Genomic DNA, 14,329 nt, shown 5'->3' with positions numbered 1-14,329 from the left:
TGCCCCGTCTGACCCAGCAGGCAGGTGCAGGAGTTAGGATTCTAAGCTGCAGAAACACAGCTCTGCTTTCCCACGCAAGCTCTTGCTGGCTCTGCAGCGGATGTGGGGATGCGCGCGCCCGATGGCTTCGCCCTTCTGCTCTCTGGGCCTCGGTCTCCACTCCTGCCAGCGAATCACTACAACAGGTTGGAAATCGCCGAGGTAGAACCGCATGCCGCCTGGGTGTGGCCGGCCGCGAGATTCTAGGTGATGCCGGGGCTGGGCCGTCAGGAACCTCCCCTCCCAGTGCGAGGACCGGAGTCGACGGTAATTCTCCTGCTCTGTTTGCAGTTGCAGGAACATTAATCTGCCCCGATCTTCAGTTATGCACTTCTCTAATACTCGCCCGTCTTCCTTCCAGCAAAGCGTGGGCAGCGTGCCCGGGCGGCAACAGTATGAGTGGGAATCAAATAACGTTGTTTTGTTTTCATTGTTTGGTGCAATTCCTTTTTTAACTTCTGCCAAGGAATCCTTGCTTTCCACTTGAGGTGGGGATGTGAGATTTCCTTTTAAAATGAACTTACTTTTTTTTTTTCTTCCTGAAACGAGCCATTAAAGGTGAGTCAGTCAGTCGTAGCTGGGTTAAGACACTGCTGTGCTGTGCTCCCAAGTCGCGTCTCCTGGGGCCTCAAGACTTCAGACCACGGGGATATCCTGGAGGTTCCTGCAGGAGCGTGTGGCCGAGGCCCTCTACCCGCACCAGCAGCAGCAGGGCCTGGGAGCCTGTAGGAAGGGCGGGATCTGGGGTTCAGCCTGGCCGTAGTGCAGTAGTCAGGCTCTTTGAGTTAGCAAGTTCCTGGGTGCCCGCCCATCCGGGAGCTTGGAGCTGCCCCAGCACATCTCATCTCACGCAGGTGTTTAATCTGGGGATTGTTCTGTTTTATCGTGTTGAAATGTACATAACATATAATTTACCATCGTAACCATTTATATGTGTACAATTCAGTGGCATGAAGGAGAGTCACTCTGTCGTATAACCAACACCACGCTCTAGAGCCAGTGTTTTTTCCTTGTGCCCCCAAACCCTGCCCCTGTTCAGCGTGAACTCCCTTTACCCCCGCCTCGGGCCCTGGCAGCTAGCTGCCTTTCTAGCTTCTGTCTCGATGAATTTGACTCCCCTAGGGGACCTCGTATAGTGGAATCCTGCAATATTTGTCCTCCTGGTCGAGCTTAGGTCACTCAGCGTGCTTCCAAGGCCCATCCCTTCTTCTTTTTGTTTTTTTTTAAAGATATTATTTATTTATCTGAGAGAGACAGAAATCATGAGTGGAGGGGGCAGAGGCAGAGGGAGAAGCAGACTCCCCTCAGCAGGGAGCCCCATGCAGGACTCGATCCCGGGACCCTGACCTCACGACCTGAGCTGAAGGCAGGCGCTTAATGAACTGAGCCACCCAGGCGCCCCTAGGGTTATCTTGCTAGCACCCTTTGGTGCCGCCCAGGTGCCCCCAAATTCCTTCCTTTTTCACGACTGCACGATACTCCACCCTGTTTCATCCACTCACCTGCCAGTGGGCCCTTGGGTCGCTTGCACCTTTCGGCTACGTGCTGCCGTGAACATGGGTGTGCAAAACTCTGCGTGACCCTGTTCCAGTCCTTCTGAGTGTATACCTGGGAATGGAAGCGCGCGCTTCCGTGGTCGTTCGGTGTGTGTTCGCCACGGTGTCCACACCATCTTCCGTGCCCACCAGCAATGCACTAGGGTGCCACTTTCTCCATAACCTCTCCGACACTTGTTATCTCTCTCTCTCCCCTTTTTATTTAGTATAACCCTCCCAGGGGGTGTGGTGAGTGGTCCGGATCTTGTTGCCCACGGCTCTCCCATGGTGTCGGAGGAGATGCTGAAGGTCTTAACTAAAGGAGCCATGCTGCTGGTGGGCCTCTCCTTTGGAGATCTGATTCCTTCTGTCTCAGGGCGGGGTGCGGGGGGTGCTGCCTGGCCCTGGATCTCCCCATACACCCCATCACCAGTCTCCTGGACCATGGCCACAGCAAGCTCCAACCTCTTCTTTCTTTCCCAGCCACTGCCCTGGGCCTGGGGCTGGGAGAAGCTGGTGAGACTCAACCCACAGCCACCTCTCCCCCCACAATCCAGCCGCTGCAGCCCCAGGGACTGGGCTTTCTGAAGGTCAAGGTTCCAAGGGTCTGAGACACAGGGACAGAATTGTGGGAGAGACTTTAAGCTGGGTTTCTGAAAGCCTGGTTTGGATGGGGGACACGTGGTTCAATCAGTCTGGGACCCATGGCGTCCTTCTCGTCTACGGTTCAAAGGTGGTGTGGTGTGCACTACAGCTGGTGACAGGTCTCAGAGGTGACACTGCTTAGGAATTGTCTCCAGGTTTTACCGTGAGTGAGGACGTCGGAAGTCTGGAGCTCGGTCTTAGAGGATGAAAACAGTTTGCCAGGCAGACATTGGAAGCTTTGATGCGTCCGGCAAAGGGCTGGTTTTTTTGATCTTGCTGGAGCCCAGGGGTCCCCAGGGAGCGGGCAGGAGGATGAAGGGAGCAGGGGCCAGGGACGAGGCCTTGGAGGGTCACCTTACTCTTCTCCTGTCACCCGGTGTCACTTCCTAAGTGCACGTAGTAGGTGCTCAAAAAGCATTTGCAGAACGAGGGAGTGATCTCTTTCCCATCCCCTTGAGCAGCCCCTGGGCTTCCCGGAGGAGGTGGCTGTCTGAGCCTCCTCAGTCTCCAGGTGCCCAGCAGAAAGGAAGGTACCAGGGAGGGGCCCCATGAGCACACGTGGGGAGCTCGGGGCCCAGCACGGGGACGGCTAAGTGGCCCCGGCCACTGGCAGCGCAGCCGGGCTGACCTTTCTCCTTCTGTCCTCGGCCCACAGAGGCTCCAGCGGGAGAAGCAACCCAATAACTTGAACGATACCATCAGGGAGCTGTTCCAGGTGGTGCCCGGGAACGTGGACCCCCTGCTGGAGAAGAGGTCGGTGGGCTGCCGGCGCTGTGCCGTGGTGGGGAACTCCGGTAACCTGAGGGAGTCCTGGTACGGGCCACAGATCGACAGCCACGACTTCGTGCTGAGGTGAGCGCCCGGCCCCTTGGATTCCGAGAGGCGCCTCAGCTCGGGGCCAGGAGGACAAGACCGTAGTGCTAGCATGACCAGACTTCCCCCATGGGCCCCCGGTCCCCTGCTCCCTGCCGTGGGCCTCAGTGTCCCCAACTGTGCGTTGTAGGAAGGAGGTGGACCAGCGGTGCCTCTCTGGACCCAGATGGGAAATCCTATGTGGGAGGAAGCCAGCAGGCCAGGAGCTTGGCACAGAGAGACCTGGAGAGAGGGCAAGATTTCTTTGAAGACTGGTTTCATCTTTAAAAGTCGGCCCCATTTTGCAATCTAGGCCATAATAAAACTATATGCTTTTAACGTAAATACATTTCCCTGTCACCAGATAAAACAGATCCTCTGGGAAGATGTGTGTCCTGGGTTTCTTATAATCTCCACCCCACTATTCACTTGGCAGTGGGGGTGCTGTTCCCCAGGCGCCTTCTAGAATAGTCTCCTGTTTCTGTGATGTCTGTGTTTATGTCCTCAGACCATTTGCCCGGCTTCTCGGAGCCTCAGTGTCCCTGGCATGCTGCAGGAATGTCGGTGGTGAGGGGGAAGGCATCAGGTTCTGGTTCAGACAGACTTGAGTTCAAGGCTGCCACCTGCTAGCTCTGCGTCCTGGGACAAGTTCTTTGCCTTCAGATTTCTTCCATCATGAAATAGGACCACAGAATCCCTCCTGGGCACAGTTGTCATTAAGGGGCATTGCGGTGCATTACTCGGCCAGGACGGTGCCTTGTACACAGTAGGTCAGCAATAGTGGCAGTGGTCAGGCTCACTCGAGATCGAAAAACAGACAGAAAGTAGCAAAAGCTTTTGAGCTCTGCCTTAATCGTCTCCATTTCACAGCTGAGGGAGCTGGGGCCCAGAAGCAGCAGCCATGTGATGCGATGCGTGTCCCTCTGTCCCCTCTCCCCCAGGATGAACAAGGCCCCCACGGCGGGCTTTGAGATGGACGTTGGGAGCAAGACCACGCACCATCTGGTGTACCCCGAGAGCTTCAGGGAGCTGGCGGAGAATGTCAGCATGGTCCTGGTTCCCTTCAAGACCACCGACCTGGAGTGGGTGGTCAGTGCCACCACCACGGGCACCATCTCTCAGTGAGTCCCCGGCAGGAGTGAGGGGATGGGGAGGGAGTTTGGGATGGAGAGGCCATTGCCCCACCCCCTCACTGATCCTCCGTGCCCCCTAGCATGCTATTCCTGCACCAGAATGCTTCCTCCGCCAGACTTCCTTCTGGAATGCACCAGCTCCACAGGCCCCAGGTCCCCACCTAGCCTGTAGCTCCTGGTCCCTTCCCTCCCTGTGCTGCTAACACCCCGTGAGCTTCGACCTTCCCCCTTCTCATGACCCCGGGACAGGCCTCCAAGGCTTACTGGAAATGCCTTGGGAGGAGGGGCCCCACTGGAAAGGACTCCACACGTGACAATTCTGTTCTGACCCCTTCCTTATCTCTGCTGTGCACCCCGAGGATGACAGGCCCCCAACTCTTCTGAGGCTATAAAAATAGCCTTGGGTAGCACTGGGGGCAGGCAGGGAGGCAGCATGCCGGCACGTCAGCTGTGGCCTGAGTCCCCGTGAGCTGCCTCTAGAGCGGGGGGCTCACAGGCACCACCCTGGGCACTGGGCGCTGCTTGTCTCGTCGAATTCCCACGCTGCTCCTTCCCCTCGCCTCCCTCCTCCCGGGCAGGACGAAGAGGCCTGCCCCAGTACGCTGCCCTAGCCTAGGAGCCAGGCTGGCCTCTGGGTCTGAGTCCTAGTCCCGTACTCTTCCTGAAAAGAGTGGCTTCGCCGTCCAGATGGCCGGAAGCCTCCTGGTGTGAGGCCCGGCCAGCAAGCCTGATGGATTGGGGTACAGGAAGCCGGGGACCACCCTCTCAGGAGGGCAGTGAGGGAGGAGCGGGCAGGGGAGGAGCGGGCCAGGACTGCCCTCAGAGGCCCTCTTCTCCCACCCCATCCCCTAGAATCAGGAGTGTGAATTGCCCCCATTAGATCCAATGTAAGGCCAGGTGGCCGGGCATTTGCACCTTCATCTCGGGGGCACACATAACCTTGCAAGTGGAAAGCGGGCCTTTGCGGGGCTCATCATGCAGTGCTGAGCAGTGAGCTGTGCTCCTTCAGGCTTGCTTTGGAGCAAGTCCCCGGGTGTTAACCTTTGCCAGGGAAAGCCGCAATTAAGAAATATTCCTGAATTAGCCAACAGCGCCCTCTGGTGTCCGTAGTGGGCTGCAGGAGGATGGGGCTGTGGCAGGGAGGTGGGGTCCCTACCTCTCTCTCCAGGGTCCATTCCAAGAGCAGCATGCAGGCAGCCCAGCCCCCTCGCCACATTAACCGCCTGCTTTTTCTCCTCCTGCAGCACCTACGTTCCTGTCCCCGCAAAGATCAAAGTGAAAAAGAATAAGGTAAGTCGAGGCTTAGACCCCCTGTCCTCCGAGCTCAGGCTCAGCTTGATGAGAGAGCCCCATCTCCCCTCTGCCAGCATGTGGCTGCAGAGAGCCCTCGGGCCCCTGGGCTGGCGGAGGCCAGAGCCCCTACCTGGCTTCCCGGCTTGACAGACAGACCCTGGAAAAGTTTCTCCAAATGGGAACCCCAGCCCAGCAGCATCACTGGGATATGGTCCTAGATGCAGATACTCAAGCCTACTACCCCAGACCGACGGCATCAGAAACTCTGGAGGGAGGGGACGGCCCAGCAAGCTGGGCTTTTACCGACCCCCCAGGGATGCCGATGCTGGCTGCAGTTTGAGACCCGGTGCTGTACGGTGTGAGCTTCTCAAAGCCAGACCTCACCTCCTGCCTCCCTGTCTCCGTCTTCCCCAGTGGTACCCCGGAATGGGGTTGGCCAAGCCCTGGGCAAAGGGCAGAAGGGATAAAAGAAGTGAAGTGTCTACTACATTGGTCCTTTGCACACACTGTGGTTTTTCGATGTTGAGATCAGGGTCAGAGAGGCCAAGTCACTTGCCTGGGGACACACAGCTCATTCACAGTGTGGCTGGAGTGGGAGCACTGCCTGGGCCGCCAGCACCTGCCCTTTGCACTGGGGTGTACCGCCCGGTGGAGAAGCCACGTGGGAATCCCTGGAGGGCTGAGTGGGTGGAGCAGAGAGCCTCCCAGACACCGGTAGCTTGAAGCCAGGCTGAGAGATGAACAGTTCAGCAGAGACCTGCATGGTCCTGTGCTTCGGTTTATCCCTGGGGGCTGGCGTTGGGCTTCCTGGACATACACGCATACCCTCTAACACCTGAGAAGTCCCCTTCGCTGTCCTCATGGCAGCGGTGAGCGTGGAGTCAAGGGCAGGTCTGATACCAGATACCTCCCGGCTTGGCCAGCCTGGCTGTGTGACACTCAGCACCTCTGAGCTCAGTGTCCTCATCTGTAACATGAGGAGGGGGGAGGCTAGCTCATAGGGTCATGTGATGGCCCGTCGCTGGCAGAACGGGTGTCCCTGTGCATGCATTTCCTGCAGTGTGACAGGGGTGGCCCTGTTCCTACCTCATGCTGTTCCCTGGAACCTCCCTGGCCCAATTGGAATGTTACCCGGATGTCTCTGTCTCAGCGAGCCTTCTCCCCTCTGGTGCTTTACTGTTTCTCTGCTCAATTTCTCTCCATGTTTCCGTAATTGTTGTGGTTTAGTATCCTCTGGCCCGCGGTTAGGCTCCTACCCGTCCTTCCCACTAAATGTCAGGCCCATGAGCGCAGGGGCGCCGGTCCTGTGCACTGCTCCGTCCCCCAAGGCCACGACAGCGGGGGGCACCTCGCAGGTGCTCGGGGTCCTTTGCAGCGGCTCACGGAGGGCTGCGTCCTCCTCCCGCAGATCCTGATCTACCACCCGGCCTTCATCAAGTACGTCTTCGACAGCTGGCTGCAGGGCCACGGGCGGTACCCGTCCACGGGCATCCTCTCCGTCATCTTCTCGCTGCACATCTGTGATGAGGTATGCCACCCTCGTCCCCATGCCCGCCGGGCCTCCCGGGCCACGAGGCCTCCTCCTGCCACGTTTCCGAGAGCGTCAGTGAGAGCGTCTGCCATCGGGCTGACCTCCATCCTTGCCCCAGGGCCCCGGCAGAGCTCTTGTTCTGGAAGCTCTGATTCCTGACCTCTACCCTGGAGCTCGCCATGACTCTCCAGCACAGCTCGCAGAGTGGGCAGCAGGGAGTAGCGGTGTTCCCTGAGCACGTTCTCAGGAGCAAGAGTCCCGGCTCCCTCCATGCGGGCCCCCGAGGCAGAGTCAGAACCAGCGGGTAGAACTCAGACATGGGCACAAAATCAAGGAGCAGATCGTAATGGGGGCAGCTGTGCTTTCAATTTTGGTCTCTCATTAGGATCGTCCACGGAGCTAAATCCCAGCACCCAGCCCACACCCAGGCCCACGTTCACCGGAAAGTGGGAACCAGGCACCCAGGGGTCCCACTGTTCCCCGAGGTGGAGAACCAGTGATCTTGCTAAGCGTGCTTCGTGTTTTCCTTCCATGGACCTGCCTGACCGTCCGCAAGGCTGTGCCCGCATCTCCATCGATGACACGGGGATCTTGCTGCAGCCCTGGGCGGAGGAGCGGTGGGGGGTGGGGTTGCGGCCACAGAACTCACCCCCTACTTCCTCTCAGGCCCCCATCAGGCAGGACCTCAGATATGCCTTCCGGTCAGGTCAGGGTCACACGTAGCCCTCCCTGCCCCTACCCCACCTGGCTCCAGGGTAAAATCCCAGGGAGGGGGAGAGGTTGTTCTGTCCCCATCCCGCACCCCCATCCTGCAGGGCCACTGAACCAGGGTGTCTCTCCCAGAAGCCGCATCTCCCTCTTCTCTCCAGCTAGCTCCCTCAGAAATGCTATTCCCTTCTCTTCCCTCCCACTGTGGGGGGCTGCGGCCTTGTTGGTGTTCAGGAGAAAGCTGTGCTCGCCACAGAGCTGTCTTCTGCCTGCCACCCCCCCTCCCCGTGGAACCCCACCCCCAAATCTGCCCTCCACGCTGCAGCCCACACAGCAGCTCCTCTCCTTGGGGGGCCCTCGAATATTCCTTCCCAGATATCTTCAGCTCATCTCCCGAGACCCGATTCAAATGGCACCTGCTCTCCCAGATGCCTTGAGTCCTCGGCCCCGCCTTCCTCTGTGCTGTGGGAGCCCTGAGGTTCGCCCCGGTCCCTCACTAGTCCTCACAGCCAGTCACAAGCTCCGTGGTCTGACACCTGCCTCCCGCATCCCTAACTTCCCCAGCACCCACCCAGGCGGCCCGATGAAGGTCTGCCTGAACTCTGATGTATTTACAGCTCAGCGCTCCGCACAGAGGAAGTGCTCAGTGAATGCTTGTCACGTGTAGGAAAGCCCCCCCCACCTGCACTGGCCAGTGAGGGCTCCTGGGCCACATGGAAATTAGCCTCAGGGAAGAAAAAGATCAGCATCCACCACCTGCCTCCTTGTGGTCATTCCCCTTGGCCCCATTTTCCAGATGAGAAGTGAGGCTCAGAGCAGGGGTTTGGCAGTCCCAGGCTCTACCAGCAGGTGGCAGACTGGGAGTCCCTGCTCTCAACCCCACTCTCCTTCCCCAGGCCCTGGAGCCTTGGAGAGGTCGTCCTGCCTGCCCCAGCTCCCTCAGGGCCTCCCATTCTCCCGCTGTGCCTTCCGGTGTTAGACTTGACTTTCACAGAACTTGCTTTTGGTTCGTGAAGCCCCTGAGAGGTCCAGTAAGGAACTGGAAGGGGTCATAGGGAGCAGGGTTTATATGAATCTTCGGTCATGGTGTTTGCGGATTTGGGGGTTACCTGAAGACGCCCCTTTCTTAGAGGTTCTAGTTGTCACCCCGCCCTCTGGATCTGACCTGTGCTTTGCCCCTGCAGGTGGACTTGTATGGCTTCGGGGCAGACAGTAAGGGGAACTGGCATCACTACTGGGAGAACAACCCATCGGCGGGGGCTTTTCGCAAGACCGGGGTGCACGACGGAGACTTTGAGTCCAACGTGACGGCCACCTTGGCATCCATCAATAAAATCCGGATATTTAAGGGGAGATGACGCTGCCAAGGAGCCCCGGAGCCCGCCTCTCCGTGGCCAGCTCCCGCCTCGCACTGGAGCCATTCTGACCCGGGAGCTCTGAGGGCCGGCCTCGGGGCTGTGTTGAGGTGCCCCTCGCAGCCTCTTGCACCCCAGCATTTGGCAGCATCTACTCCACAGGGCCCCCGAGCCCTGCCGGCTCTGCAGAGCGAGTCCCAGAACTGGTCTTGAATGGGGAGACCCCCTCAGTGCTGTCCTGGAGCTGGGGGCAAGTGGGGACACGCGGGAGAGGTCCGGCCTCCAAGCGCTCAAGTCATTTTGGCTTCTGGGGAGGGGCAGCTACAGAAGATTCTGTGTTCCCAAGTGAAGGACAGTTTCCCAGGGAGGGCAGGCAGAAACTTTCTTCTGTCCGGGGGTCCGGGACTGACTCCCACACTCTGATTCTTTCTGGGATCTTTCTGAGTGAGGCTGACCTCAGGACAGAGCCCCATCGGACCACGTGGACACTGGGGGCGAGATGGTGCCTTTCTTTGCACACTACTTGGCCCGTCCCTCACTTGGCATGACAACCCCCACTCTGCTGTCTTCCCAAAGCTCCTTTCTGGTGGCCAGGAGAGGCTCCCCAGCCCAAAGGTCTTCACAGACACTTGGCAAAGTGTTTTGGACTCCAGCGGATGTCTTCTTCCCAAGCTGATGTTTCCTTGAGAAAGCCATCTCGGTGGCGGTCATCACGGCTGAGAGCAGATCTGACTACTTCCATGTGCCTTTGTGTTTGGGGGAGAAATGTGTGCATTGGCTGAAATAAGGCAAAAGCCTTGACTGGGGAACAGTGGGGCCCCCGGCATCATAGCCCTCGCTCTAGAGCCGGGGACATCTTTTCTAGTTTCCCGAGGCGGCGCCTGAGCGGGACAAAGCTAGGATGATACTCAGCGCTGTCCTGAGGCATCGGCCGGGGCCGTCACTCCGATGTTCACGGACTGTTGGATTTGGCGCCCGTGACCTTCCAAGGCCACACACGACCTCCACCAGCCAGCACTTTCTCCAGGAGCCCACGCTCTGGGCCAAGTCCCTACTGGCCACGTGCATGGTGTCCTGGGGGTTGTAGGGCCGTCCCAGGAGCATGACCTTCAGGGCGGGAGAAGACATACCTCATCCTCTCACTCCCAGGCTGTCCCGATTCGTCCTCATCAGCCTACCTGATTATTTATTGATTGATTTTTTTTTTTTTTTTTTTTTTTGGTAATTCAGCTGACATTGCGTGCACTTTGTTGCTCCGTGGCTGGTCCTGATGTTTTCATGAAGCTTGCTCTTGCTTCACCTGGCAGCCAGGGCATGGGGAGCTTAAATCAAGGTTTGTGGGACTCCTCAGACTTGGGGTGGGGGACTCTAGGGCTTGGGGGTTCGCTGCTGGACAGATCTGGGGTTTCGGGTTGGTAGGTTGGTGAAGTGCTCCGTACCTCCTTCCCTTCAGCTCCACCTTCTTTCTCGGTCCTCATGGACTGGGTTCCGTCTCAGGCTAAGAATCTCCAAAAGGCAGCGGGCCTGGTGGGGAGTGGAGGCCCACGCGGGACGGTGATGGGTGGTTCCAGTTCCTGACATTGATGCGGAGAAATCACTTTTCCTGTCGAGAGCATTTCTTCACAGGCCACTGCGACTCTGTGGACACGTGACAGTGTCCTGGCAGAGTGGGAAGCAGGCCAGTCTCGGGAGCCAGGGGGCCTCTCTCCTGAGCTCCTGGCCGCACGCTGGCGAGCTCTGTTCTCCCGGCTTCAGTCTCTCCCTCTGCAAACAGGGAGGGAGGCGTTTGGGGAGCTCAGGGGCCACAGGTGGTCTCAGGCAGTTCACAGGTGTCCCCAGAAATAGCGTGCCACGTTAGTGTTTTTCCCCCAAGCCTGTGCATAGGAGCATTTTCCTGGGGAGAAGTTCTGTAGCTTTTCCTAGATTCTCAATGATTCAGAATCCAGACAGTGGCTTACAAAAAACAAGATCACCACAAGCCAACAAACAAAAGCCTGTTCCAGCTTTAAAATCCTCCAAAATGTAAGACTCTTTTGACCGATAAAGGCTCCTACGTCACTATGAGGTCATCGTTCTGATCATAAGTCCCCAAAGACTGTGGGTTGGCGAATTCATCCCTTGAGAAGAGTGCCCCCTGAGACAGGGAGCAGAGTGGACTTCTGAGCGCGTCCTCGAGTGCTGGGAGCTGAGTCCGTTCAGAGTTAAGAGGTCAGAGCACACAGTCTGCGTCGGGGCTGTGTGGAGTCAGAGCAGGTCCCCAGAGCGAGCAGAGCGAGGAGGGCTCTGCGCCGTGTGCGGGCTGCCTGGCTCGGCTGCGGGGTCCTGGCCGTCCCTCCCTCCCTCCCACTAGGCCATCCAAGCTGTGGAGAGGCCTTCCCGCCTGGCTTCCCATTTCACAGACGAGAAAAGCAAGGCCCAGAGAAGGAATGTGACTTGCAGAAGTGAACCAATTGTGACAGAGAGCACAAGTCACACATTCTGAGCAAAAATAGAACATCCTTGGCTCCGTGTTTAAGACATCCTGGGGTGGCCTTTCCCAGCTGGGTTCCATCCCACATCTCCGAGACCTGGTGGAAGCTTCTGGCAGCTCCGCCTCTCACCACTGGGCTCCTCAGGCTGCCTGTGGTGGCCCCGGCAAGCTCTGGTGTCTGCCTTTTCCTGCCACCCCTCCTGTGGGGGAGACAACCTTGCTCTTCCCACCGCCCCAGCAAACATCTCTTTGTGCTCATTGGCTTAGCCAAGGAGTCCTCACCAAAGAGCGCCGATCATGGTGGCTGGGACTGAGTGCACTGATGGGCTTACCTGGGGTAAGGGTGCCTGAGACTCAGACAAGAGCATTGTCCACAGAGCATTTGGCCTGTTGTGGACAGGATAACGAGAATCCCCCCCCACACCCCCAGAGGAGGCTCTCGAGTGTCCGCCCCATCGCTGGGCTCCCAGCCCAGGCTTCTGCCTGCCTCTCAGGCACAGAGCTCCTTGGACCAGTCCTGGCCCCGGGCGGGGGGATCAGAGGTGTCCCCGCCTGCCATCAGTGCTGAGCCTGAAGCCAGAAAGACTGGAGCCAGGGAGGGAGAGAGATCTCAGCACCCTCCCGAACCCCATGGAGCCAGGAGACTGATTTTTCTGGAGCTGGAGTTACCTCGGCAAAATCAACACCTGGTTCCACATGCCCCCCACCCCCCGCCCCGCCCCGCCCCTGCGTCACCCACCTGGTACGGCAGAGAGCAGGACGGGTTTGTAGTGTCTGCCTTCCAGAACCATCGGGCAGAAAAGAAAGCGATGCTTTTAAGGGCCTGGGCTTAGTGGGAGAATTCAGATTCAAGAAAACAGGACTGAAAATGGGGAAGCCAGACAAGAAGGTGGGGAGGGCGATTCTTGCAAGTGCTGGGGGCCAGAGGACTGGGCCTCTGGGTCCTGGGTGGAGTGGAGTTACAGGGAATATTTAGAACTGTGATGTTTGCTCTAACAAGTCTCTTCAAGGCAGCCTGAACACAAAGAAGAATGGAAAGCAGAAAAGAACTCACCATCCCTGGCCTGGGTATGACCAAAAACGCTTTCTGCAGGGGAGCGCAAGCCCAAAGATGGCAGGCCGCGGGCCACATGCCATCGGGGACGAGCCACTGCCCTTGCCCCTCCAGAGAGCTCAGGGTCATCATCGTGTCCATCAGGGACATCTGGTTGGAAGGAAACGTGCCCACAGGCCACTGGCTGGTCATCCTCCCCTGTGGTCTGGGCTGACGGGTTTTGAGAGAGAGTCCGCTTTCCTCTCGGCCCTGGTGTTGAACTTGACCCCACTGCTCGGCTTCTCGCAAAGGACAGGACTGCCATGGGTGCCCACCTGCCGACGGCCCTGAGCCGGACCCCGGCTTTACCCTGCAACCGTGTCAGGAGGGCCCAGGAGGGCCCACCCCGGGGGAGGGACGCGCCCTCACCTCACCCGATTCCCGTCAAAGCCAAAGTTTCCCGAGCACTTTTTGTTCTTTGCAATCATGTTTGGTTCGTTGTTGGTGTTTTAAATTTTGCTTTCTTGTCCCTCTTGCCTTGCTCCCGTGTTTGTGCAGTGGCTGAGCGCTCCTCTGGATGCATTTTGAATGAAGTTAGCAAGAGTCTGCCTTCCTCAGCCTCTGCTCGGTTTTATTTATTGTGGAAGATTTCCAATGATCCAATCAAAGCGAATTAAAACAAAGCTATTTTACCGTTTGGGGATGGGTGTCGTCTCTCTGCGAGGACCGTGCCTTCCTGCTGCCCCTCACGGCTTCTAGTTAGGGGTTAGTCCCAGGCCTAAGACAAGCCTCAGGGGCTCACGTGCTGGGGGGGCTCCTGGGTTAGTGTCCCCCCCCCCGACCAAGTGCCCAGAGGGTCAGAGCGTGAGCCTCACAAATGCCACAGTGCCTCTCGCTGCTGTGTGACTGCAAGGAGTCCCCTAACCTCTCTGAATCTCGGCTGTCCCCTCTGCCAAATGGGACGTGTGGGTACCGGCTGTCAGAGGGGGTGTGAGATCAAGGATAAAAGCAACGTGGGCGCCTGGGGGGCTTAGTCGGTGAAACGTCTGCCTTTGGCTTAGGTCATGATCCTGGGGTCCTGGGATCGAGCCCTGTGTCGGGCTCCCAAAAAAAAAAAAAAAAAAAAAAGAATAAAAGCAACTCAAGAGACCCGCCGGAGAAGATCTGTGCCAGCGGCTCCAAGCATTTGCTGAATGAAGCAGCCTTGGCCAGGACCCCACGTGGGCTGAGTTAGGGTTCATCTTTTCCCCGATAAATGGGTACACCTGTGGATGATCCACGTTTGCTGCAAAGTTGGCACAAATCCCTTGGGAATAGATCCAGAAATCCAGGATTGGGGTTCTGTGATGTAAAATGTGTATCTCCTGATCTCTGTGGTGGGTCACACTTTGCACGACGCCTCCCTAGACATGATCTTGAGTTCTCAAAGCAGCCCTGCGGGGCCGGCCAGGCTTCCGTGTGTGCAAACGGGCGCAGAATTAAAGCCAGCTCAGGGCAGAGGGGGAGTTCAAAGCATGCCTTCCCTCTGCGGATCAGGGGCTCCCTGTCACTCTGCTGCCTCCCAAGAGGACATCTGCCAGGTTCATCGGGGAAGTTGGTCTGCGGTGACACTCTGAAGGCAGCCCGCAGAGCAGAGGGGTGCAGAGAGGAACACAGGTACCAGGAGTCAGGCCACCTGCATTCCTCCTCATTAGCTGTGTGAGTTTAAGCAAGTTCCTTAACCTCTCTGTGCCTG

The 14,329-nt window shown here is 58.0% G+C and overlaps 1 protein-coding gene across 4 annotated transcripts in view; it reads left to right on the top strand.

Moving 5' to 3' along the window:
* The window catches only part of ST3GAL1 (ST3 beta-galactoside alpha-2,3-sialyltransferase 1), a 93,533-nt gene extending 80,242 nt beyond the window's left edge, over nt 1–13,291 (top strand). For 3 of the 4 annotated variants that reach the window (XM_040625649.1, XM_040625651.1, XM_040625650.1), the window contains 5 exons: nt 2,875–3,071; nt 4,013–4,192; nt 5,449–5,494; nt 6,906–7,025; nt 8,921–13,291. In XM_040625649.1, coding sequence (XP_040481583.1) covers nt 2,875–3,071; nt 4,013–4,192; nt 5,449–5,494; nt 6,906–7,025; nt 8,921–9,094 — 717 coding nt within the window. In that variant the 3' untranslated portion in view covers nt 9,095–13,291. Of the gene's footprint in view, nt 1–2,874; nt 3,072–4,012; nt 4,193–5,448; nt 5,495–6,905; nt 7,026–7,413 lie in introns of all 4 variants that reach the window. The other variant, XM_040625652.1, reaches the window with a different exon arrangement.
* The last annotated feature ends 1,038 nt before the right edge of the window (nt 13,292–14,329 follow it).

Source organism: Ursus maritimus, unplaced genomic scaffold, assembly GCF_017311325.1.
Source record: "Ursus maritimus isolate PB19 unplaced genomic scaffold, ASM1731132v1 scaffold_9, whole genome shotgun sequence".
In the NCBI taxonomy this organism is placed as follows: Eukaryota; Metazoa; Chordata; class Mammalia; order Carnivora; family Ursidae; genus Ursus; species Ursus maritimus.
This window is presented reverse-complemented; position numbering and strand designations above follow the sequence as displayed.